At 39.1% G+C, this 25050-nt stretch overlaps 2 protein-coding genes across 2 annotated transcripts in view; one reads left to right on the plus strand and one right to left on the minus strand.

Annotated features, from left to right (window-relative positions):
• Nucleotides 1–25050, minus strand: part of RALGPS1 (Ral GEF with PH domain and SH3 binding motif 1) — a 381204-nt gene that overhangs the window by 183689 nt on the left and 172465 nt on the right. The gene's annotated exons all lie outside the window — the stretch shown is intronic.
• Nucleotides 1525–22223, plus strand: ANGPTL2 (angiopoietin like 2). Its single transcript, XM_065418894.1, has 4 exons — nucleotides 1525–2335; nucleotides 20334–20527; nucleotides 21273–21543; nucleotides 22024–22223. The coding sequence occupies exons 1-4, from the start codon at nucleotides 1525–1527 to the stop codon at nucleotides 22221–22223; spliced, it is 1476 nt and encodes a 491-aa protein (XP_065274966.1).

Consider the following 25050-nt stretch of genomic DNA (forward strand, 5'->3'; position numbering starts at 1 on the left):
TCACAGTGGCAAAAGTTCCAGTCTCCATAGATTGTGAGCTCCTCAGAGCAGGAACTGACCTTCCTGAACATTTGGAAAGCATGTGACAGGCATTACCATAAATACAAAAAGGGTGTTAACAGAACATTAAGGTTGCAAAGTCAAACACGCAATAATTGGGAAATGCTAGAATTAAAGTTGCCCATGTCCACTAATTTTGACTGCCCAATTTGAGCCATCTACAGCCTGATTTTTCAGAGTGCTTAGCATTTTATAGCACTTGGATATGTTTAAAGCACAGCTCCTATTGGCTTCAGTTGCAGCTTTGAATGTTCAGCCCCAGAGTCTCAAGTTGGGTACCCAGAAAATGGGGAACACACAATTAGTGGCCACAAATGAAAGTGTGTGAGTTATTTGTTGAGCATCACACAGAAAATCTGTGGCAGAAGCAGGGATAGAATTCTGTGTTGTAATAGAAATCAGTATATTTGAAAATGTAGAAAAACATCCAAAAATATTTAATAAATTTCAATTAGTATTCTATTTTTAACAGTGCGATTAATCATGATTTTTTTAATCGCAGTTAATTTTTTTGAGTTAATCGCATGAGTTAACTGCGATTAATCGACAGCCCTAAAAACTATAATTCTACATTTATAAGTTGCACTTTTACAAAAAGAGTGCACTACAGTACCTGTATTAGGTGCATTGGAAAATACTATTTCTTTTGTTTATCTTTTTTACAGAGAAAATATTTGTAATAAAAATAATAATATAAAGTGAGCACTGTACACTTTGTATTCTGTGTTGTAATTGAAATCAATATACTTGAAAATGTAAAAAAATATCCAAAATATTTATAATGAATTTAAATTGGTATTCCATTATTGTTTAATAGTGTGATTAAAACCGCGATTAATTACGACTATGTTTTTAAATCTTGGATTAATTGCGATTTTTTTTTTTTTTTAAAAACAGTTTGACAGCCCTAATCTAGTGCATTTTAGAAACCATAACAGCACAGGATCAGCTACATTCTGTTCACATTTTAAGATTATCTTTGCAAGTGTAAGGGATGAAAACTTAATTTTTATTTAAATGAATTTCTGAGAAACTGATGACACTGTCCTGGAAATATGGACTTACTTTTTACTAATTCAGTTCCTTAAGGTGAGTGGTGAGAAATTATAGCAATGTTTCACAATTTATTAACCAAGGATCTGGAAACAGGATGCTAGTAAGTTATAACTTGCCTCCATGAAGCTCAGTAGCCTCTCTATCATTTTTTTTATCTTTATCTGGTGGAAGCTCTTACCAGACATGAAAAGTGTACCATATTTGTTGGCATGAAAATATGTATATTTTCATATCATCACTTACCACTTGAAGAGATTTTGTTAAGACTTCCCAATGAATACAGCAGTTGTTAATCTTCTTATTCACATTCATTCATTTTCTATTTATTACTAAATAACTTTTTTATTTTTATTTTTAAACAGATTTTAGAAGTTCATTTGTAGAAGAAAAAGTATCCAAAAATAAAGAATGATGAAGGCAGCAAGATTAACTTGTTTATTACTAATTGCAGTCATGGGAGTGACTGCTAGCAAGACACAGGAATTTGAAAGCAGTGACGAGGGCACAGAGCAAGAATTCATTTACATGAACAGGTATAAGCGGTCCAGCGACACACAGGACAAGTGCACTTATACCTTTATTGTACCTCAGCAGAAAGTAACAGGTGCCATTTGTGTTAATTCAAAGGAGCCTGAGGTTCTTCTTGAAAACCGCGTAAATAAACAAGAATTAGAGCTGCTTAACAATGAACTTCTAAAGCAAAAGAGACAAATAGAAACTCTTCAGCAACTGGTGGAGGTGGATGGTGGGATTGTTAATGAGGTTAAACTTTTACGAAAAGAAAGTCGGAATATGAACTCTCGTGTCACACAACTTTATATGCAGCTGCTACATGAAATTATTCGAAAACGGGACAATGCATTAGAACTTTCCCAGCTTGAAAATAAGATATTGAACCAAACTGCTGATATGTTGCAACTTGCAAACAAATACAAGGACCTAGAGTACAAATATCAACATTTGGTGACAATTGCCAATAACCAGTCTGTAATTATTGCACAGCTAGAAGAACATTGTCAAAGAATGCCATCCATTAAGCCAATACCCCAACCTCCCCAACCACCTAACAGAATGTATCAGCCTCCTACTTACAATCGCATTATTAACCAAATAGCTACCAATGAGATTCAAAGTGATCAGAATTTAAAGGTTCTACCACCTAATCTACCAACCATGCCACCAGTTACTAGCAGTCCAACTTCAACTGATAAACCATCTGGTAAGTTATTTTATTGGCATGTCTAAATGATATCTATGTTAATATGCAAAAAAAAACAACAAGGAGTCCGGTAGCACCTTAAAGACTAACAGATTTATTTGGGCATAAGCTTTCGTGCATCTGAAGAAGTGAGGTTTTTTACCCACGAAAGCTTATGCCCAAATAAATCTGTTAGTCTTTAAGGTGCCACTGGACTCCTTGTTGTTTTTGTGGATACAGACTAACACGGCTATCCCCTGATACTTGACATGTATGTTAATATGCAGTGACTAATAGCACAATTTCCAGAGGTGGAGATATACTTAGGTCTCAAAGATGCAGACAGAGGTAAGTAGCATGTAACATATTTAGCAAATGATAATGCAAAAGTTTGAGGGTGAACTGTTTCAGATTCACCCCAGATGAGACTGAGGTTATGTTGCTGGACTGGGTACACCTCCTAGGAGAACTGGCAGAGGTACTATGAGTCCTTCCATTAAGGGAATTTGTCTGCCTTTTGTTACTGCCTTTCCAACCCTGGAGTCTGCCTGGACTTGTAGTTTTGCAAATGTTAGGTAGCAGCGGTGCCCCATGGTGCTTTAATATTTATGCTTGACCAGGAGATTCCATCTTCTTCTTTCAAATGCAGAAATCCTGCGGCAGTAAGCAACATTTTGTCCCCCTGAGACTGGATTGTTGCAATACTCTCCACACAAGATCATTCAAAAACTTCAGCTACTTCAGCAGCTGAATTTTAAGGGTGTTTCTCACAGGGAGCACAGTACTTTGTGTTTTGTGAGCTCCACTGGCTCCCAGTTTGTTTTGGGTTCAATTTAATATATTTACTGTGATACAAAAAACCTTAAATAGGCTGGGTCCAGGATACCTCGGATACCATCTATCTGCCATGCAACATCAATGTAGTTGAGATAATGTGAGGTGTCCACGCTAACACCTCCTGTATTGCAAGGGTGCTGTTGGCAGGGCCTTTATATTCACAAGTCCTAGACTGAGGAATTTGCTTCCAACTTTGGCCTGCCACAGCTTGAATTTGCTGACCTTCAGTTCATGTTGCAAAGCTCATTTGTACTCTCAAGCTTTTTTCAAGGAGGAAAAGGGGAAAGGATGAATAGTTGGGTGAACGAGTGGGAGAGTTTTCTAAGGAATTGTGATTTGGGGGGGGGGGGGTTATTATATTTCTTAGTTCTTGGTCTGCAATGTTGCTCTAATGTTACATTATGTGTACATATGCCCAAAGAAAAAGATGGGAACATTTTAAAAACTGAAATCCATCAATTAACAAACAGTGAAAGGCTGTGTCTGTCCTGGATATACTGACCAGTTGGGGCTGGATCCAAAGCTCATTAAAGACTTCCAATGAATCAAATGGACTTTGGATCTCGCCTGTTAAATACCTGTTCAACACAAACTTTGCTTTTCTGCTGCTATGATGTTATCACTCTAGTAATATAAAGTGGCAATAGGTCACTTCACTTCAAATACTGTTTTTATGGTTTCAATTTTTTCGATTATAAACTCCTCATTTCCATGGTTTATAACTGTGCCATAAACCTAAGCTCCAGGCTAAAACATGATGTACAAGGTATTAACCTGTGAGCAATCAAAAAATGGAAAGAAAAAAAAAAAAAAAAGGAACAGCTAAAACATTGTTTTCAAATTATAGTAGTGTGAGGGGGAGGGAAGTCAGTTTCTGAAACTTTGGCCTCATACTGTTTCTCAAATTGTTCCATGTATCTCAGTTTCTAAGAGTAAGAATAAGCTGAGGACGACATATCCACTTTAACTGTTGTACTTCCAGATTATTTACTTTTAGGTCAAAATTAGAGTTACTTAGAAAGATTTTCATTTTAGTGCACCAAGATTATTGTTAATTCTATTAACCTAATTATTTATTATTTGTTACTTTATTTTAGATTTAACAGAGAAAAAAGTGATTATTTTGAATTCTAGGCACCTTTGACATAATTTTAAAATACAAACGATATAATAAAACCCAGCAGCCTTCCCAAAGCCAGAAAAATAAGTAAATAACTAACCAAAACCAACAATCAAATTAAAGAACACAAAAACTAGACCCTAACACCACCTACAAAAGCCAGCCCTTATCAAATGCTTACTTCCCCAAAAGCATAGTTTATGAGATGGCCTTGTAATGTTTTGCTAAACACCAACAGCATAACTGGTTTTGTACAAGTCACAAATGAAGATTATGGGCAGGGAAGATATTTCAGAAGTGCCTAAGGAATTTAGGAGCACAAGTCCCATTGGCTATCAATGGGGTTTGTGCTCTGAAATCCCCTAGGTGTTTTTGAAAATCTCCCTCTTGATCACTACTTCATGGAGCTCAGTTTAAACCCCTGAACTCTTAATGGGTCAAAAGCTGTTTCCCCCTTGCCATTTTTAATTTACAAGCATAAATCGGAGCAATACCAAATGTTGTCAAAAGTCTTCTTGCATCTGAATTTTTACTGTCCCTCAAGGACAGATCTCTTTGTTTCTCTGTAATCCCTGCACAGTGCCTAGACAATTGAGTGGGAACAGTATGCTCCTTTTATGACATCTAACTCTCTAGCACTTGCCAATAACACTGCTACATATTCAGGGCTAAACTGTGGCTTTTTCATAAGCTCTGAGCAAGAGGTAGCACACAGCTCTGCTACCTCAGGTGGAGACCAGTAACTAGATTCTGACTTAGTCTGGTACCCAGTAAGTAAGAGACCTTTGTTCTCCTCTTGCTCCAGTCATAAATCCTTGAGTCAATTGAAAGCCTCCAGACATTTACATTTTCATAAGTTATTATTGATTTTGGGTGCCTTGGTTTTTGGTCACTCAAACTGAGACATAAAAGGGGCTTGATCTTCAAAGCATGGATGCTCAGCACTTTCTTTAAAAAAGTGAGGCCCCCTCTTAAGTGTCTAAAGTTGGGTAGCCAAAAACTGAGGCATAAGTAATAACGGTAGGTGCATATTATACCCATTCCATAAATCTTTCCAACATTTGCTGGATGGTCTTGTCAAACCTCTCAGATTATCAGGTACTCTCCAGATTAAACTGACTTTTATTTATTTTAGGAAATAATTGGTCCGAATAAGGCGAAGAGTCATTTTACTACACATCAGATATTCTTGAAGTGTGCTCAAAGGTGAATGACGCTAATAGCTATGAAGCATAGTTGTAGCTGTGTTGGTCCCAGGATATTAGAGACACAAGGTGGTTGAGGTAATATCTTTTATTGGCCAAGCTTTTCTCCGTCAGCAAAGGAAGTTGGTTCAATAAAACGTATTACCTCATCCACCTTGTCTCACAGCTAGTATACACTTCATCAGAAAAATATCACTCTAAAATTCTATGGGGAAATCAGTGTTGGTTCATTACCCATTTATCTTTTTGTGCAACTACTTGGGGACAGTCTTATTAAAGAGTGAGTCTGGCATTTAGACCTCAAAATATCGCACACCACAGGGGAAGACTCCTGCAGCAAGGAAAGTCTTCAGCAGCTCCATGCTACCAGACCTTTCCCCCCGCAACATGGAGCTGCTGGATTCTTTTGCTCCTGCAGGGAAAGACTATGGCAGCGGGGAAAGGCTCTGACAGCTCCTCACCGCCAAGCCTTTTTCTGTTGCCTGCTGCCACTAGAGCCTCTCACTGACACATGCAGCTACACAACGCAATGTTGCACAGTCTGCCTTTCACTGTACACATACCCTACACAGTGCCACAAGTGGTGTGCAGCGGACACATAGCCATAGGAAACAGTATAGCAGGGAAAGGCCATATAGTCCCATTTCTCCAGGAAATTAGAAAAAAACTGTTCAGCACAAGGGAGTGTGAACACCAGATCTGATATCCATATTAGTACAAAAACTTAATGACCAGCAGTGCTATATATATAGCCAGCTAGTATTTACATCCTTCCGGCTGCACTAGTGTGTTCTCTATCTATGAAGATGATGCACTCCACACTGAAAAAAATTCAAAATCAAGATCTCAGGTCATTGTGAATTCTGGCATTCAGTAATCCACAATGATTTGCTTAGGAAAAGATGTATAACTCTTAAATTGGCTAACTTTGTCTCATCTCTTACAATTATATCATTAACCTCTATCCAGCCGTTGCCTTCTATTTGCAAGTGAGAATGATAATGTGTTGAATCAGACATGAACTAGAATAGTAACAGGCAACATAGCAGACCTGGAAAAGGATACTATCTTTCACAAAATTCAAGTATGATTCTTGAGTGTCAGGCACAATAAATCTAGCTGGAGAAAATGCACATCTGTGTAGATGCCTCCCTAGATTACTGAATTACTGAGTGGGATGTCTGATGCAAGCATATTCACTACAGAAATGGTGCACTGTACTAACATTAAACCAGGGAAACCTGTAATAGAGTTTCAGGTACTAAAATGATGTACAAAAAAAAGGGAAAGCTTAACTAATAAATACACTCCTCAGAGACCATGACAAATGACTATAGACAGGATAAAAATAACATCAATTCAAAAACTCCTACTTATGAAAGGAGTTCTTGATTAAGGAATTCCAGCTAAGACTTACACTCAGATACAACTACCTTCTAGAAATTTGTGCAATTCACTTGCCTATATTTCCACTTGGCTCAAGGAACAAGCGCATTGTTGATGCACAGAACATTTTCAATCCTAGCTTCCAATTCTCCCAAGAGATTACTGGTCATTGTTAAAGACAGACAAGATACAGACCAGTATGCATCAAGTCTTGTGTTATGTGACAACAGGGCAGAAGACTACAAAGTAGAAATAGATATATATCATATGATTACTTTTTAGTTAAAAGTTGTAAGACTAAAGTGCCCTTGTTCAATGGAAACTGTTGTTAATAGTGCTGGCAAAGGGAAAGCTACAAATTCTGTAATATACATTTTCAGATTTCAGAGATTCTCTCTTTTATCAGCAAAAGAAAGGGGAGCCGGGGGGCAGCAAAGGATTCATCACACTGTGTAAAACACAAATCAGTGGCCAAGTCTTGGCTAGAGTTAAAATAAATTAGGGCACACAATTAAAGTCTCAATGAATTAAAATCTTCTGAGCTCTGTCCAAATGAATTGGCAGGGGTTGTCAGTTCTAAAGGGAAAGAAAGTTGCCAGTATGAGCTAGGAAGATTTAGAAGAAATGGTACAGTATAGTTAGACAGCTCCCTATTCCTTCCCTTCAGTTTTTACATGCTAGGCAAATAAATCTTTCCCAGGGAAGTGAGCTTTCTGATTGGCACAACTTTGATTTCCAAGTTGAATTCTGGAAGTGAAATAAGACTAGAGGAACTCTTCTATCCACTTTATATAACATGCCTTCCCAGCCCAGAACCTAGATTCCACCCCCTAAAGCATCCTTTCAGTGTTACCTCAGAATTCAAACTGGAACACAATAGCTAACCATATTAACTTATGCTCTGTATTATTAATACATACTCCAACCTTAATTAAATTACATTTTTCTGAAATAATTAACTAATGTGACATAAAGTCTGTCTGTTTAATTTCTTTCCAAGTATGCTCTGTAGGATATGATATTGATACCCTATAGGTGAGTGTAAGAGGAGCAGACTCACCCCTGCAGCGCCTCCTGCTGGTCGTCCAGGGAATTAGCTCCCCAGCCTCTGGAGCGTCCTCTGCAGGCCGGTGATCCGCCTTGTCCTCTGCACTGGCCCCCGTGTCCCTCCCAGGACCCCGGTGCCCCTTGCTCTGGGTGCTGCCCCCTGGCAATACCCACACACTAGGTCTCCCCTCCCAGGGGAACCCCCACCCACTATCCCCATCTTGCCCCAGCACTAGGCCACTGCCAGTCACCATCTAGCCCCCGCGCCCTGGGGCAGACTGCAGTATAGGCCACTCATTACAGGCAAGGGGGGTTTGGACCTGCTGCCTTGGCCTAGCCCTGGGCTGCCCTCTGTAACCCCCAGTACTCCTTGGCCTATTACCAGGCCGCAGCCTGGGGCTATCCAGGCTGGAGCTCCCCAGCTCCTCAGCCTTTCCCCAGCCCTGCTCCACTCAGGTACACTATCCCGAGCTTGCTGCAGAGAGAGAGAGAGAGAGAGAGAGACTCTGAGCTCCTGGCTCCCAGCCTTCTTATACAGGCCAGCTGGGGCCTGATTGGGGCATGGCCCAGCTGCGGCTGCTTCCCCAATCAGCCTTGTAGCTTTTCCTTTGCCCCAGCCCTGCTCCCTGGCTGTTTTAAGCCCTTCAGGGCAGGAGCGGGGTAAGCAGCCCGCTACAGTGAGATAATATTAAATCACTCACGATAATATGGGGTGTCTAAATTCTATTAATATAGGCTCCTTTTTAAAAAGTACTGTATTCTTAAAAACAAAAATCCAAACATTTTCTGTTAGTTCTCAAGGCTCCCTGGTTTAGGATATTCAGTGACTGTTTCTTGCCAAATGACCCAGCAAAATCTTAATCTTTGAATAATTAGCATAACCTTTAAATGTTTCCAAAATGGTAAAATACAAATAAACTCAGTTTCTAAAAATTACATGGTTTGGGGAATTGGTAACAGAGACATAATTTTTCATCTCTACCACACCTCCTTCAATTTAGGCCAGGGGCCCAATTTTCCCCTTCAGTATATGAGTAACTCTTAAGGACCTCAGCGGGCCTCAAATTACCAGTGATCAAAAGTGGTCATTGTTTAGTAGCTGTTCAATGGTCTCTATGAAACATAAATTGATCGTTTGTTCACTAGGAATTTGAGGAGTCTACATCACATCAATCCACCACGAGAAGTCACCCTGTGTGAGGCAATGTTATCAACTGAGTAAACAGGTCAACTAGGTTGGGAGTCAGGAGACCCTGGCTCTCTTCCTAGATCTGTTGCTGACTTGCTGTGTGACTTTAGTCAAGTCGCTTGACCTCTCTGCACCTCAGTATACCCTTCTGAAAAAGAGGAATAATGATACCCTCCATTTGTATAGCATGCTGAGATCTCTGGACAAAAAGTGCTGTATAAGAGAGAAGTATAGGCATATTATATATTAACAAATGGACCGATGACTAGATGCTGTGGATATTGATCTGTCTTTTAACCTTAGCAGTAGTCCCCTCCTCCTAAGTGCTGGGGAAGCTTATGCTACTGTTGCCATGCTCTACCTGTATTGTGGATAAACAGTAGACCTCAATCTGCATGGTGGTTAATCCAGTAATTTTCATTAGTATAAAATTTAATTGTTTACAAAAATCTGAATAATTACACAACTCCTGGGCTGAATCAAAAATATGTCCAGCTTCCACAAGCCACAAACAAGCAAGGCAGTACAGACCACACACAGAAAGTGGTTCCTTTGCTCCACATGAAACTTTATTGATGTGTATCCACATCTGTCCCATTCAAAATTAATATACCCAGGCATGTGAACTGGAGAGGCTTATGAGTGTCAGGAAAATCCCACCAATCATCTCTTGATTCTATCTATCATGCATACATAATTACTATGTGCAGGAGAGAGTTGTCAGATCTCTAGGGCAGGGACTGTCTTTTTGTTCTGTTTGTACAGCGCCTAGTACAACCAGACCCTGCTCCCTGACTATGTTACAAATAAATAATAATAATATTACTCTGACTGTGACATAATAAAGCAATCACTATTTTAAAATGTATTGTTAATAATATTTTAAAAGCTCTTCAGAAACATGGCTTTACTATGCCAAAATGAGATTAAAAATGTAAGATGAGCATTTTTCTATATTCATATAACTGAGAAATGTGGTTTCTATAAAAAAACCTGTCAGATTTAAAACAGATATAGAGGCATTACCCCTTTTTGGTTTCAGTACTATGTCATAAATATAATAGGAACATTTGAAGTTCTGGGTTGTATTTCAACAGATACATCATGGTCTGTTTTTAGTGCCTAAGAAATCCCAAGAGAGGATAAAAATCAATGCATGCATAATGAACAGCACTGGCAGAATGTATCACAAAAACAACATGAAGATATTGCTGTATCATACAATGAAGCACTTCTAGAGAAAGAATGCTCACAAATCCCAGTCTAAAAATGTACAAACATCTCTGGAGTGCCATAATTTGAAAGACATGAGTTTTATCTTGAACAAATTAATTTGTGTGGATAGGATTAGGGTCACATGCTTTCATTCACGCATTTGCCAAAATGTGTTACTTTATTATAAAGCATTTTGTTGAAAGTTGCCCCTGAAGATTTTGCTGTCTGGTTCGATGTGAAAATAAAATTAAAATCATTGAGATATTCTGTTTTAATTCCCGAAAGAGTGATTTGTCATTGTAAATATAAAATTCATGAAACAAAGTTACCATCTGTACTTGTTTTCCATTCACAGTCATAAATGTCAGCAGCTGAATAGGACCAGTTTTCTCCATCCACAGCATATGCAGCAAATAGACAACAATGGGAAATTATACAGCAAACAAGACAGCAGTCAATGAACCAGATGGTACCATGCCGCACAATGATTAAGCCAAATATTATAACATCATTTTAAATTTACTGCTCATTTATATAAAAATGCAAGTATCTAGGCATTCTGATGCTCAGGGCTGTAATTCCTAATTGAATTAGGAGCCTAAGTCTCATTTTCAGGCACATGGGAACTACAATCCTATTTACTGTCAATGGGATTTTGGCTCCTATGGTTTTGTCTACACTGCAATTAAACACCCACGGCTGCCCCATGTCAGCTGAATTGGGCTCATGGGCTATTTAATTGTAGTGTAAACGTTCAGCCTTGGGCTGGAGCCCAAGTTCTGGGATCTGCCCCCTTTGCAGGATCCTATGGGTATGTCTACACTACTCGCTGGATCGGCGGACCCCTGAGCGCTCTCCCATCAACTCCTGTACTTCACTGCTGTGAGAGGCGCAGGCGGAGTCAAGGGGGGAGCAGCAGCAGCAGCTGACTCACCACGGTGAAGACACCACAGTAAGTTGATTTAAGTACGTCGACTTCAGCTACGTTATTCACGTAGCTGAAGTTGCGTAACTTAGATCAATCTCCTCCCCAGTGTAGACCAGGCCTAGAACCTGGACTCCAGCCTGAGCCTGAATGTCTACACTGCAATTAAACAACCCCTTAATCCCAAGCCCCACAAATCTAAGGAAGGTGACATGGGCCAGCCCCGGGTGTTTAATAGCAGTGTAGACATATCCCAAATGCCTAAATCTCTTTTGAAAATGAGATTTAGGCTCCTAAATTTGTTAGGAATTGTAATGGTGAGCATCACTATGCCTCAATACCTTTAAAAATCTGAGCCAAAGTGTCTAGATGCTAACAGAAGTTTCCAGAGTTTCTCTCCTGGGCATACCATGAATCCATAGTGAAAGTACCTGAACATTCAAATACAGTAAATCAATGAAAGGGCTCAACTCTTAGTATCTGTTACAATTCTGTGTAAGAAATCTGCAAACAGGAACATCTTAGTGTCACAAATATCCTCACACTATCTAAAATAATCATAACTATTACATATTCTGTCCAGTGGGTAATTCTAAGTAAGGGCTCAAGACATCCCCGAATGACAGTATGTTGAAAACTTCTCTCCTGCTCCTGTTTAAATTAGTTAAAATCCTGAGATACAATCACCATAGAACATGGGAGAGCAAACTACAGCCTGCGAGCTGGATCTGGACCGTCAGGGCTTTCAATCTGGCCTCCGAGCCCCTCCTGCACCCCAATCCCCTGCCCTGAGCCCCCAACCTCCTGCCGCACCCCTCCTGCACCCCAACCCCCTACCCTGAGCCCCCTCCTGCACTCCACACTCTCTCCTGCACCCCAACCCTCTACCCTGAGCCCCCTCCTGCACCCCAACCACTTGCCCTGAGCCCCTTCCTGCACACCAAAGCCCCTCCCACACCCCACACTCCCTCCCACACCCCAACCCCCTGCCCCAACCCTACAATTTCCCCACCCAGATGTGGCCCTCCAGCCAAAAAGTTTGCCCACCCCTGCCATAGAATGTATTCTGGCTGGGGTTTATTGTACGAGGAAGAGATGCCTGCCTTCACTAACCATAAAAACTTCTATCCTGTATTCACATAGTGATCACCAGTAAAAAGAGCAATTGTCAATACAGCAATGTTGCTTGCTAGTCCCAATATTAATTGGTCAGAAACTGTTTAGTTTAGTAGCAGTTTTCAACAATAACAGATGTCACCTCTACAAACAAATGAATTCAAATAAAATAAAACTCATTATGTTAATGAACTGTACAAGAAAGTGAAAAGGAAATCTACTAAATTCTCTACCACTACTTTATAAGACTAATAACAGCTATCAAAAAGGTTTTAGGTCAGCCTGCCAGTATGAACAGCAGCAGAGGCCTCACTGATACAAACCAAGATCAGATGGAGACAGAAAATGATGCAACTCTGACTCAGGCAAATCTGAAACAACAATTTACCACACAGTCTGAAATGTTGACCAGAACTCCTTCATTCCTTCCCAATAGTTAGAATAACACAAAACAACAGTTTCTTGGATTCTTAATCAGCTGTAATATGCAGTCCATGTTTATGTAAATTGACCAGAATTACAAAATAGATATCCTTACATTACATAAACTGAATGGGACACACTCTACAATGTAGAACACACAGCAATCAAAATCCAGCAGGTTTAATCTAAAATGGCTCTTCCAGGTGGTCATTTGTACCACTTTTTACACAGTACATGGGGAAAATAACTGCATGGTCATATATTCTCTCTGTAATAGAGACATATAAAAGGGACACTTTACCAAAATATTCTGCCTTGTGCAGGCTTTGCAGTGCACCACTTGAAAGAGACCTTAATCTTAACCACATGACAAATGAAAACTTTGCCAGCCTATAGTATTTTTAGCATCATCTGTAACATTTACTTTCTGCATGGCTTCCAATTGCCAAGAGCACTTTCATTCATTATCTCCATTCATCAAGTCGCCCCGTGTAACTCAATAATTCCATTATATTTTTTGGGAGGAAAAGATTACGTTTGGCAAAAGTTATCTGCAGAAACTATGGCAACTAGAATTGCTGTCAGATCTCAAATATGCACTAACCAGTTTTGTTCATGAAATGCTGAATGACTGTAGTTCATGGAATTTTCTTTCTACTTTGGTAGGTAGATCCATAGCACTTCCTGAAAATCAGACCCTCAAAATATCTCAAGTTCAATGCACAGAAATGGATATACCCAGAATTATTAGTCTCTTTTGACAATGTATGCTTAAATGGATTTGTTCCACATAATATAGCTAGAACCTTCATGAAAATGGAAACTAAATTACACACACACACACACACACACACAAGCTACTTACAACAATTATGAAACTAAAATTGCTTGGCACAGGACAATGTTTTTCGTGGGAAATTCAGATTCCTACTTAAATAAATATTCTTCTATTTTATAAGGAAAATGTGGATTGTGGTTTGCATGTGTTTCTTTCACAGTTATGAAACAAGAAATTACTTCTTAAAATGCATAAACAGTTTACTATATTTTTAATGATAAAAGCTGCTGATCAACAAAGTAATTCCATAAAAGAAACTACATTAAGGGAACATTAAGGCTGCATGGCTAAACAATCAAAAGTTAGGAAATGTTAAAGTTTGCATACACAATCTTAATTCTGACCATGTATGCTATAATCATATGGTCACAAATGATTTTTTTAAAAAGACAATGTATCATATTTTTATACATTCTTAAATATACCCATAAAAACATAAGAATGGCCATACTGGGTCAGACCAATGGTCCATCTAGTCAATCTAATATCCTGTCTTCCGACAGTGGCCAATGCCAGGTGCCCCAGAGGGAATGAACAGAACAGGAAATCATCAAGTGCATTGTAATAACTTGTGAGTTGCTTGCCATTTTCATATATTTAAACTGATATTTTTGTCCTAATGGTCCAGTACATCTTTATTGTCTTAGGGTCATATCCTGAAAGGTGGAAGCTGCAGATGCTAACCACAATTCAGGATTCGACCCTTAGTTTATATATAAAGGTGAACATTTCAGAAAGTTACGTGTGTCTGAAAGTTACGAGTGTTATCGTGGAAACTGTTACACAAAATTAATTATAGAGGTTGGGACCATTGCTCTTGTATAACAACAGAATCATAGAAATGTAGGGCTAGAAGGGCCCTCAAGAGGTCATCTAGCCCACGCCTCTATGCTGAGGAACGAATAACTATATCTAGACCATCCCTGACAGAAGTTTGTCTAACCTATTCTTAAAAACCTCCCAAATTGGAGATTTCACAATCTCCCTAGATACCCAGTTCCTGTGCCTACCTATCCTTATAGTTAGAAAGTTTTCCCTAATATCTAATCTAAATCTTCCTTGGGGCAGATTAAGCCCATTACTTCTCATCCTACCTTCAGTGGGCATGGAGAACAAGTGTTCATCATCCTCTTGATAATAACCTTTTACATATTTGAAGACTTATGTCCTCCGCAACCTTCTCTAGACTAAACGTGTTCTGTTCTCTCAACCTTTCCTCATAGATTATATTTTCCAAACCTCTTATCATTTTTGTAGCTCTTCTCTGGGTTCTCTCCAATTTGTTTACCTCTTTCTTAAAGTATGGAGCCCAGAACTGGACACAAAACTCCAGATGAGGCCTCACCAGTGCCAAATAGAGTGGAACAATTATCTCCCATGCCTTACATATGGCACTCCTGTGAATACATCCCACAATGCCTTTCACCTTTATCTCAACAGCATTACACTCTTGATTCATATTCAATTTGTGATCTACTATTATTCACAAATCCCTTTCTGCACTACTGCTGCCTAGCCAATTATTCCCCATTCTGTATTTGTGTATTTGATTTTTTCCTTCCTAAATGCAAAACTTTGCACTTCTCTTTATTGAATTTCATCTGATTGATTTCAGACCAATTCTCCAATTTATTAATATCACTTTGAACTCTAACCCTGTACTCTAAAGTGCTTGCAACCCCTCCCGGCTTGGTGACATCCATACATTTTGTAAGCATACTCTCCACTCCCAGCATGATATGTCCTCCCAGTTTGACAATGAACTTACTCCTTGAGTAAGTCTTTCAATCAGGTGTGCACCGACCTTATAGTAATTTCATCTAGACCATATTTCATATATTTCATAATATATAAATTAATCTTAGAACATTCCTAAAAGCAGTGATCCGAGATTATCCTTTAATCCACTAACTGCTACTAAACATTAGAGGTTCATTTAGGTAGAACTAGAGATGTAAATATCTGTTTAAAAAGTTAACTGTTTAAACTACTAAAATTATGTCGTTTAAACAGTTAACCGACTAAAGGGAGAGGGGTTAGGGCCTCTGTGACTGGGGTTGCTCCAGCTGGCTGGCGCAGCTGGGGCTGGGGCCGCTCCAGCTGGCGAGTGTGCAGGGTCGGCATGGCTGGGGCTGCTCTGGCTGGCCGGCACGCAGGGCTGGGATCGGCTGGCATCGGCCAGCTTGGCACAGGGCTGGTGTCGGCGGGCCAGTGCGGGGCTGGAGTTGGCGGGTCGGCCGGCCAGCGTGGGGCTGCGGTCAGCCGGCCAGTCGGGTGGCCTGGGGCTGGGGTTGGCCGGCCGGCCCAGGGCTGGGGGTTAATGGTTAGGGTCAGTTAACTGGTAAGACTAATGCTTACTGTTTAACTGTTTAGTATTTTACAGCACTAGGTAGAACATATCTGTTGTCATGTCCATCACTTCAGGCATATCCCTACATTTCACTGATTTCAGTAGGATGATAGCAGAAAAGCAAAAATAGTTCAAAACCACTGCATTTCCCATATCAAACCAAAAATCTGTTATATTAGAATAATTAAATGGTAGTAATTAAAAGGAATCATACTAGAGACCTCAGCACTGGCAGATGTTTTGTTGACACATACATTTTTACATCTATTTGAAAGTACATATTTGCATGATTATAAAATCCCAAGTCTGCAAACTTAAATTAGTGAGACCAAACACAGCTTGTTTAGTGAGTTTTTTTAAATTGCCTTCCTTTTAGTCTGAAACCATAACACTCTCTTTGACGTAGGAGCTCAAGCTATTTTTGAAGATTAACTGGTAACAGTGAGAGAGGAAGCATTATTCTATTCTATTCAGGTTCTCATACCTTTCTCATCACCTTAGTATCTGAGCTCTTTACAGTGATGTGATTAATCTCTCTCTCATCCTCTTCCCTAGAGAAGTACTATGTGTGCAGAGTAGTGTTTGTTGTTTTTTTGTTTAGTTGGGGAGGGGTTGTTTGTTTTAAGTGTCATGATACTATGTGTTTGTGAAAGAAGGCAAGGTCAAAAATTTGTGATGGTCCTCAGTTCCTGTAGAAGTTTGTTCCACAACAGCTCAGAACTCATGTATTTTTCTTTCTTATAAACCTCACTGTATTTAAGTTGAAATAAAATAAACACAGTCAAGTTAAATTTGTTGAACCAGATATTGGAAAGAAATACAATGTCGTCTGTCTCCTGCATTTTAACACAATAAAACACAGATATTAAAACAGAGTGCTGCATCTTCATTTAAGCAGCCAAGAACATGTACTTGTATCTGCAGCAACAAAGGAAATTGGGCTCAGAAGCAGCATTCTATTCACAGGACTATGCTGCTGAGGACAAAGGGAAATACAAAAATCAAATAACTTGGACACAGGCCAAAAAACCCAAACACTCACTTTAGATTGGATTCTTGAGTATTTACAAAAGGTTTTTTAAAATATCACAAAGTTCACCTAAACTAAGCTACAATTTATTGAACAAGTGGCACAGACTATCCACTGCTAGTCTACTTGCAGTGAGTTAATACAGGGGATACAATGTGAACTAAGCTAACTCGTTATAATCTTCTTATTTACATGCATGCAAAACAATGGCAAGTCTTTATAACAGAAGTATTTATTCTGTATAAACTTAAAACTATGTTTAATTATAATAGCAACATACAATTTAGTATCATTCCAAAGAGGAATACTTACTAAATCCTCTCTTTTCTCTCTCAGTCTGGACTCTGAAGGGATCACTGACTCGTGAGTCTTGTTAATTTAACTTTTCTGTTTTTTTGGCAAAAATATGAGCACAGTAGCAAAGCTACTAGAGCTGTCTATCTAAAGATTTCTGAAAACAATGCTGTACAAATTCTATCTAGGTTCTTATACCAGACCAATTAGTGAGGAATCTGAGTACCTTCACATTGAAAACATTTTCTTTGAGCTAGAAACTTTAAAAAAAAGTCTAATCTCTTACAAATAGCTGCTTTATGGCCTCCATACCTGAAACCAATGTGTTGCACCCCAGCAAATGGGGTAGCTTTCTTTCTCCTCTGTGTATGGAGTATATCACACCACATTTTTGATCCATTAATGGTTTTTTGCTTGCCTTCAGATATCAGTGTGACAATGCTAATGTCTATAATGGTATATTATATTGCTGAGTCTACTGTTGATCTTCATGCCAATGTTATTTTTGGGGGCAGCTCAGCTGGAAAATCCCCCATCCAGAATAGAAGCCGAAGTCAACTTGACTGTTTTATTACTAAAAGGAAAAAGATCTGTCTGTCTACTACATAGCTCAGTTCTGGCCTCTTTACAAATGTTGATCAAACATTCTTGTACTATAATACTTCCTAGTTCCCTTAAAAATTGATCCGGACCAGTTACTTACTGATAACAGTTTTATCATTTCCTTCTATCAGCTCACTCACTATAACCATAGCAACTGAACAAAGCTGTCCATGCAGCCATTTCTAATATCTCCACCATTATGTTATGCAGGCACCAAAATATTAAAATTCAAAATATAGTTACTAAGCAAGTGGATCCTGGATTCACGAATGTTTCTGATTTTCTTTTTGCAACATACCTAGGTGTTCAGATGGGCATAGTTAGCTCACACTAAATTTTTGCAAAAGGATCAACAACAAAATCCAGAATTCTACTGGGCACTTTTTACCAATCAATTTTTTTCCTTCCTGGGCACTCAGATGGTGCCCCCTTAGGAAATCAAATAATATTTTAAAGGAATGACAGTCTTTCCACACAGGATGTTTTTTAAATCTATTTTTGTTTTACTTTACAGTCTGTTATATATTTCCAGACATTCATTATCCTGAGATTTCTCTCAAATGTTTTTACTATATAGATTTTGTCTTTAAAAGTTAATTTAAAAAGTACAAATAAAGTTTTTTCCTGTATTTAACAGCTATTTTCCCTTATTTTGTTTTTTAAAACCTATAGTTGCAATTTTCAAAAGTGTCTAAGGGTACGTCTATACTTACCTCCGGGTCCGGCGGCAAGCAATCGATCTTCTGCTCGCCGTCTACGCCGGTACTCCTGCTCCGCGAGAGGAGTACGCGGAGTCGACGGGGGAGCCTGCCTGCCATGTGTGGACCCGCGGTAAGTTCGAACTAAGATAGTTCGACTTCAGCTACGTGAATAACGTAGCTGAAGTTGCGTATCTTAGTTCGAAGTGGGGGGTTAGTGTGGACCAGCCCTAAGTGACACAGAAACAAATGGAGTTGTGCTCTTATGTCACTTCTTAGATGATTTTGAAAATTCTAGCCTGTATAAAGGGCACCAGGCTTTGGGGTGTATGCATGCATCCCAGTGTGCCTGTTACAACTCTTTGGACATTTAAAAGAGGGAGCTGTAGCTGCAGGCAAATGGCTAATACAAGCATGTAACCTATAAGAAACCAGGTTTAAGGCTTCTTTCCTCTAGGGCTAGGGCAGCAGACAGGAAGAACCCTGAGTCAGGGAAGTCCTAGGGATGTGTGTCTCCATTAGTAGTCCTTCCAGACCAGTACTTAATTTGTAATGAAAGAGGTGCCAGGGCTCATGCAATTTTTTAACTTTCATAACTGTCAGAGGTGCTGGGGCTATGAACTGCCAAGCCTAGAGCCCTAGCAAAAATTAAGCACTGTTCCCAGCTACTAACAGGAAGGGGTATATGCTCTCCCTTCCCAGCTGGCTGGATGGTACACAGTATTATGAATTAATTTGCTTTTGTTTGAACTAAACTCAGCCTTGAAGAAAGGGTCTTGGACTGCATGGTTGTTGGGAACTTTATTCTACCTTACCCAGCCACTGAGTTTGCCCACTAGCTTACACACCGTAAAGCAGCTAACTCCTAAATTTCTGACCTGTCACATCTCGGAGAGACACTTCACCACAAGACACAATCCAGAGGGGAGTCTTCAAACAAGGACATGCTTAACGGGACTCAGTCTCCCTGACCACACAAATCCTATGCTTAAGAGCAAGGGACTTTCCCATGTGCTTCCAAGTGATCTTACCTGCTACTCTGCCTTCCCTGTACTATCCCCCTACATATGACTGCATCTGCATTTGTAATGAATATCTTTCTCCTACCTTACTTGGATACTGTGAATTCTTTTTGCCAGGTGGTAGAACAATGTCATGCTCCATACTTTAAACCTACACTCCATACTTTACACTATGCATCCCTTCATCACACTATTAAATCCAAATCACCAGCGTGCATGCAAGTCTGAACATACTAGAAGTATTTTCTTCCTTTATAATTGCACTTCTACTACTATTTAGTCTTCCGCAATTCCAAGTATCCTTTATGCTGAATAAGACTAAAAAGTATGGTTATGATTTAAAAAATAGATTGTGTAATCTGCCATGTTTTGTATACTGCATAATGAAAACATGCAGGCAGCCAAGGGTCAATAAATTAATACACTGTGTAAACAGCACACACAACATGGTTTGCCAAGGAATAAATTAAGTAAAAGGGCTCAAGAACCTCGTGAAACCAAATGAAGCCCAGGTCTGTGCAAGCTCACTACTGGACATTATACCTTCCATATGCAAAGGTGAAAAAATGTGTTTTTTAGGAAAACAGTTATGCATAATACTTGGCAGAAGCATGTCTAGTACATGCCAGGAAAAAAATGTTCCACATTCAAATATTTCCAGAAGACAAAGTCAACAAGCACAATTATTTTCTGAATGCATAGTGTTTCTATTTTAAAACAGGACCATGGAAAGACTGTCTACAGGCATTAGAAGATGGCCATGACACCAGTTCCATCTATCTTGTGAAACCTGAAAATACAAATCGACTTATGCAGGTCTGGTGTGACCAACGACACGACCCTGGTGGCTGGACCGTCATTCAGAGACGACTCGATGGATCAGTCAACTTTTTCAGGAACTGGGATACTTACAAGGTTAGGACAAATGAAGCTTGTTTTCTCTTCCTGTCTTAATGGGAGATTTAGGGTACGTCTTCACTACCCGCCGTATCGGCGGGTAGCAATCGATTTATCCGGGATCGATATATCGCGTCTCGTTAAGACGCGTTATATCGATCCTCGAACGCGCTCACCGTCGACTCCGGAACTCCACCAGAGCGAGCGGCGGTAGTGCAGTCGACGGGGGAGCCGCGGCCGTCGATCCCGCGCCGTGTGGACCCCAGGTAATTCGATCCAAGATACTTTGACTTCAGCTACGCTATTCGCGTTGCTGAAGTTGCGTATCTTGGATCGATCCCCCCCCCCCCAGTGTAGACCAGCCCTTAGAGTTAAGAGCTTAGTAGGACTGAAAAAATAATTAGACATATGTGAATAATGAGACCATCCACCGCTATGGTAGATAGGATATAACTACTTTTATAAGGAGTATACACTTATGCTTCAGGTTATAAACCAACCACTAACTGATAGGTTGGCAAGAAACTTCCCAATAGACAGATTATTCCATGAGTGTTCACTACATGATCTCTTGTACCTTCCTCTGAAAAATTTTGTAGTGGTGTCAAGTGCTGAAACATACTTAGGGCCAAGGTGAAGTTGCACTGGAATTTCAAAATATGCCCATGTAGTCATTCTCAAGCTGCCATGGTTAAGGATGCATTGAGATTTAAAAGTAAAACGGATCTGCAACAGTAATCTATTTGTCACTATTTCTTCACAGCAAGGATTTGGTAACATAGATGGAGAGTACTGGCTGGGTTTAGAAAATATTTATTGGCTAACAAATCAAGGCAACTACAAACTGCTTGTAACAATGGAAGACTGGTCAGGTCGAAAAGTATTTGCTGAATATGCCAGTTTCAGACTGGAGCCAGAGAGTGAATATTACAAGTTGAGACTGGGTCGTTACAATGGCAATGCTGGGGATTCTTTCACTTGGCACAACGGGAAGCAATTCACCACACTGGATAGAGACCATGATGTATACACAGGTATGAAGTGTTTAAAAAGAAAAAAAAACTAAGGAAAATGGCAAGTCACAGAACGACATGATAGAAAATTACATTTAAACATATAATTTAAAACATTTACAAAAGCAAAAAACAAACCACTCTGATGATACACAAATTAATCCGGTAATCTAATGATTTTCATTGACAGATGACAAAAGAAACTTTTTAGTTTAAATATTTGATGTTATTTTAAAAATTAAGGCCCAGATCCTGAAACTGGATCCTTGCAGGTGAATCTTGTACTAAAGTGGAGCTCCGCTGAAGAGTCCACTTGCATGGTTTTGATTGCAGGATTGAGGACAGTAAAAGGAAGGTTTTGTGTGCCTTGCTGCTTACATCATCAGATTGATAGATTTAAAAATATACAGACATTAAAACTGTTTTATGAAAGTTTTGCTAGTCTGCTCATTGCAAGATTTTCAGTTTCTATACTCAATAACAGTCTGCTTTTCATTATAGGTAATTGTGCTCACTACCAGAAAGGAGGATGGTGGTACAATGCCTGTGCTCACTCAAACCTCAATGGAGTCTGGTATCGGGGAGGACACTATCGTAGTCGATATCAGGATGGTGTTTACTGGGCTGAGTTCCGTGGCGGATCATATTCACTAAAGAAAGTTGTTATGATGATCAGGCCTAATCCCAACACATTCCACTGAAAGAATTTTTTCTTCTTTTAATTTGCTATTTAAAACAGAATGATGAAATGGCAGTAATAGCTCCATGTGCTATCCGGAATAGGTCTTTATAGCAGCAAGGAATGTAAGATATTGTACATTTATTGCTAAAATGTGAGGACTTGTATATTGTATTTTCAACATTCATTCCAGCAAAAACATACAATTTAAGTGATATAATAAACTTTCAGATCATCTTTCTTTGTACCAAAAATAATTAAGGTTCCTGTTTCTAGAACTGGGAGTTGAGATGGACTGTAGATAACACTTCTGGGTTTTATTCCCTGTAAATTAAGTCTAGATGCTAAAAATATTGCCACAGCATCTAAATATTTTGTATGTTGTATTATGTATAAATATTCTCAAATACAGTACAATCTGTACAGCAAGAGTTTTATTCTTATTAGTAGGGATCATTTGACACAGGAAATCACATCCTTTGAAACTATGTAGCTTGTATATGTACTGTAGGGTATTAGTGGGATTATTCCTAATTTAATTTTTGTTAATTGTCAGATAAAACAAATCACTAAATCATTTCAGTTTGTGGGCAGACACCCAAATAGTTACCATAATGATTAATCCAGTCCTTCACTCTCACTTTTCTCTTAATATACATGCCATCATTCTCAAAACTGACCTCTGATACAAACATTTTTGATCAAGGAAGGAAAATGAGTGTTTTTAAATTGAACTGCCTACATGTATTTATAAAGTAATCCAAACTTATAATGGCTATTGCATATTATATAGCCAACATGAATAATGTTAATGTTCATATAAAATAATAGCCTAAATATTTAACATTATTTTATACCTGAGCTAAGTCATTACCTGCTGTGTAGCCACTGTAATCAGAAAATGGCTACAAATTAAAGGGGCTATCCAACTTTGCAGGCAAATGATGGATACCGATCTATATTCTATTTAATGTCCTTAGCCACAAGATTAAGATTCTTGGAAGAAAATATTTGTAACCAAGAACAATTATATTTACCATATTTCACAATTATTAATGAGTATATTGTGTGTCAACATATTAAAGAGAATTACTCACTCATATTTATAAATAAAATCAATTGTGGAAACTTGGAGAATTTTAGAATTCTGCTGAGGTAGGTATGTAGAATAGATAATTGTTGCAAATTAGAAACTACAGTGAAAACCATAAAATTTAGTGAAAGAATGTCTGAGAAAAACAAAAAAAGCTCTTGCTCTCTTCCCTTATTACCTCATTGTTTCTTTACAAATGTATGATGTGCATTAAAAACTGATGATGCCTGATGTAGCATGTGTTGTATATAAATGAAAGTAGGGTTTTTAATATATTATTGGATTATCCTTGTAATATTGCAAATTGGTAATAAAGCAACAAATGCTATTTTGATGTATTTAGATTCATTCTGGTGTTTCAGTTCAGGCTAACATTCAAAGTACAGGAAATGATTTAACGCCACACAAGTCTACCATTGTTAATTTAAATCAAATCAATTCTGACTTCTAACTCTACACCATTAATGATTTGCTTTTTCCATTAAATGAATTGTCTACACATTTCAAGATCTACCAACAACAGCTTCCTGTTGAGACAAGTACTGAACACCTCTTACCATCTCAGTCAAAGGGGAGAATATCTTTTGGATCAGCTGGTGGGGCTACTTCCTATGGTCCACAAGGCTCATGATTCATGTCTTAGTTGCAGTAGTGCTCAAGATGCAGACTCAACTAGTCCAGCTACCAGATGGGGGAACCTGGTTAATTAGTTAATTCCTAAACAGGGACTCTGTTAATTGTTTCTATCTGCTCTAAAAAGCAACAGAGGGTCCTGTGGCACCTTTAAGACTAACAGAAGTATTGGGAGCATAAGCTTTCGTGGGTAAGAACCTCACTTCTTCAGATGCAAGTAATGGAAATCTCCAGAGGCAGGTATAAATCAGTTAGTTCAATCAGGGAGGGTGAGGTGCTCTGCTAGCAGTTGAGGTGTGAACACCAAGGGAGGAGAAACTGCTTCTGTAGTTGGATAGCCATTCACAGTCTTTGTTTAATCCTGATCTGATGGTGTCAAATTTGCAAATGAACTGGAGCTCAGCAGTTTCTCTTTGGAGTCTGGTCCTGAAGTTTTTTTGCTGTAAGATGGCTACCTTTACATCTGCTATTGTGTGGCCAGGGAGGTTGAAGTGTTCTCCTACAGGTTTTTGTATATTGCCATTCCTGATATCTGACTTGTGTCCATTTATCCTCTTGCGTAGTGACTGTCCAGTTTGGCCAATGTACATAGCAGAGGGGCATTGCTGGCATATGATGGCATATATAACATTGGTGGACATGCAGGTGAATGAGCCGGTGATGTTGTAGCTGATCTGGTTAGGTCCTGTGATGGTGTTGCTGGTGTAGATATGTGGGCAGAGTTGGCATCGAGGTTTGTTGCTCTAGTTTCTGGACATTGGTTATCCCTAAGGGATTGAAACCATGACAAAACCAAAAGTTGTATTTCTATAAAAACTCTTGTTCCTATTCAGCTGGAAAACAATTCACAGCATTTTCACCCTGAAGTGTGTATTCTAAAGAACAGTTACTTACCTTACAGTAACTGTGGTTCTTCTTAAGAATATGTGTCAATATGGATCCCACTGTAAGTGACTGGCAAGCAGAGTCCTCCCTGGATGGTGGGAGTGAGGAATATCAGCTGAATCATTCAAACAATGATTGACGTACTGCTCACCTGAACTTGGCACCTAATTTGGCAGCCACGTCATGGGCATAATGTTTCACAAAAGTCAGTGGGTTACTCCACGTTGCAACCTTGCAG

The sequence above is a fragment of the Emys orbicularis genome, chromosome 18 (assembly GCF_028017835.1).
Source record: "Emys orbicularis isolate rEmyOrb1 chromosome 18, rEmyOrb1.hap1, whole genome shotgun sequence".
Classification (NCBI taxonomy): domain Eukaryota; kingdom Metazoa; phylum Chordata; order Testudines; family Emydidae; genus Emys; species Emys orbicularis.

Excerpts from the sequence above, each read along its gene's own strand:
- ANGPTL2 (XM_065418894.1), top strand. The coding sequence starts at position 1,525 with ATGATGAAGGCAGCAAGATTAACTTGTTTATTACTAATTGCAGTCATG. Across the intron at positions 2,336-20,333 it reads TTCAACTGATAAACCATCTG|GACCATGGAAAGACTGTCTA; the intron begins GTAAGTTATTTT and ends ATTTTAAAACAG. Across the intron at positions 20,528-21,272 it reads GGAACTGGGATACTTACAAG|CAAGGATTTGGTAACATAGA; the intron begins GTTAGGACAAAT and ends ATTTCTTCACAG.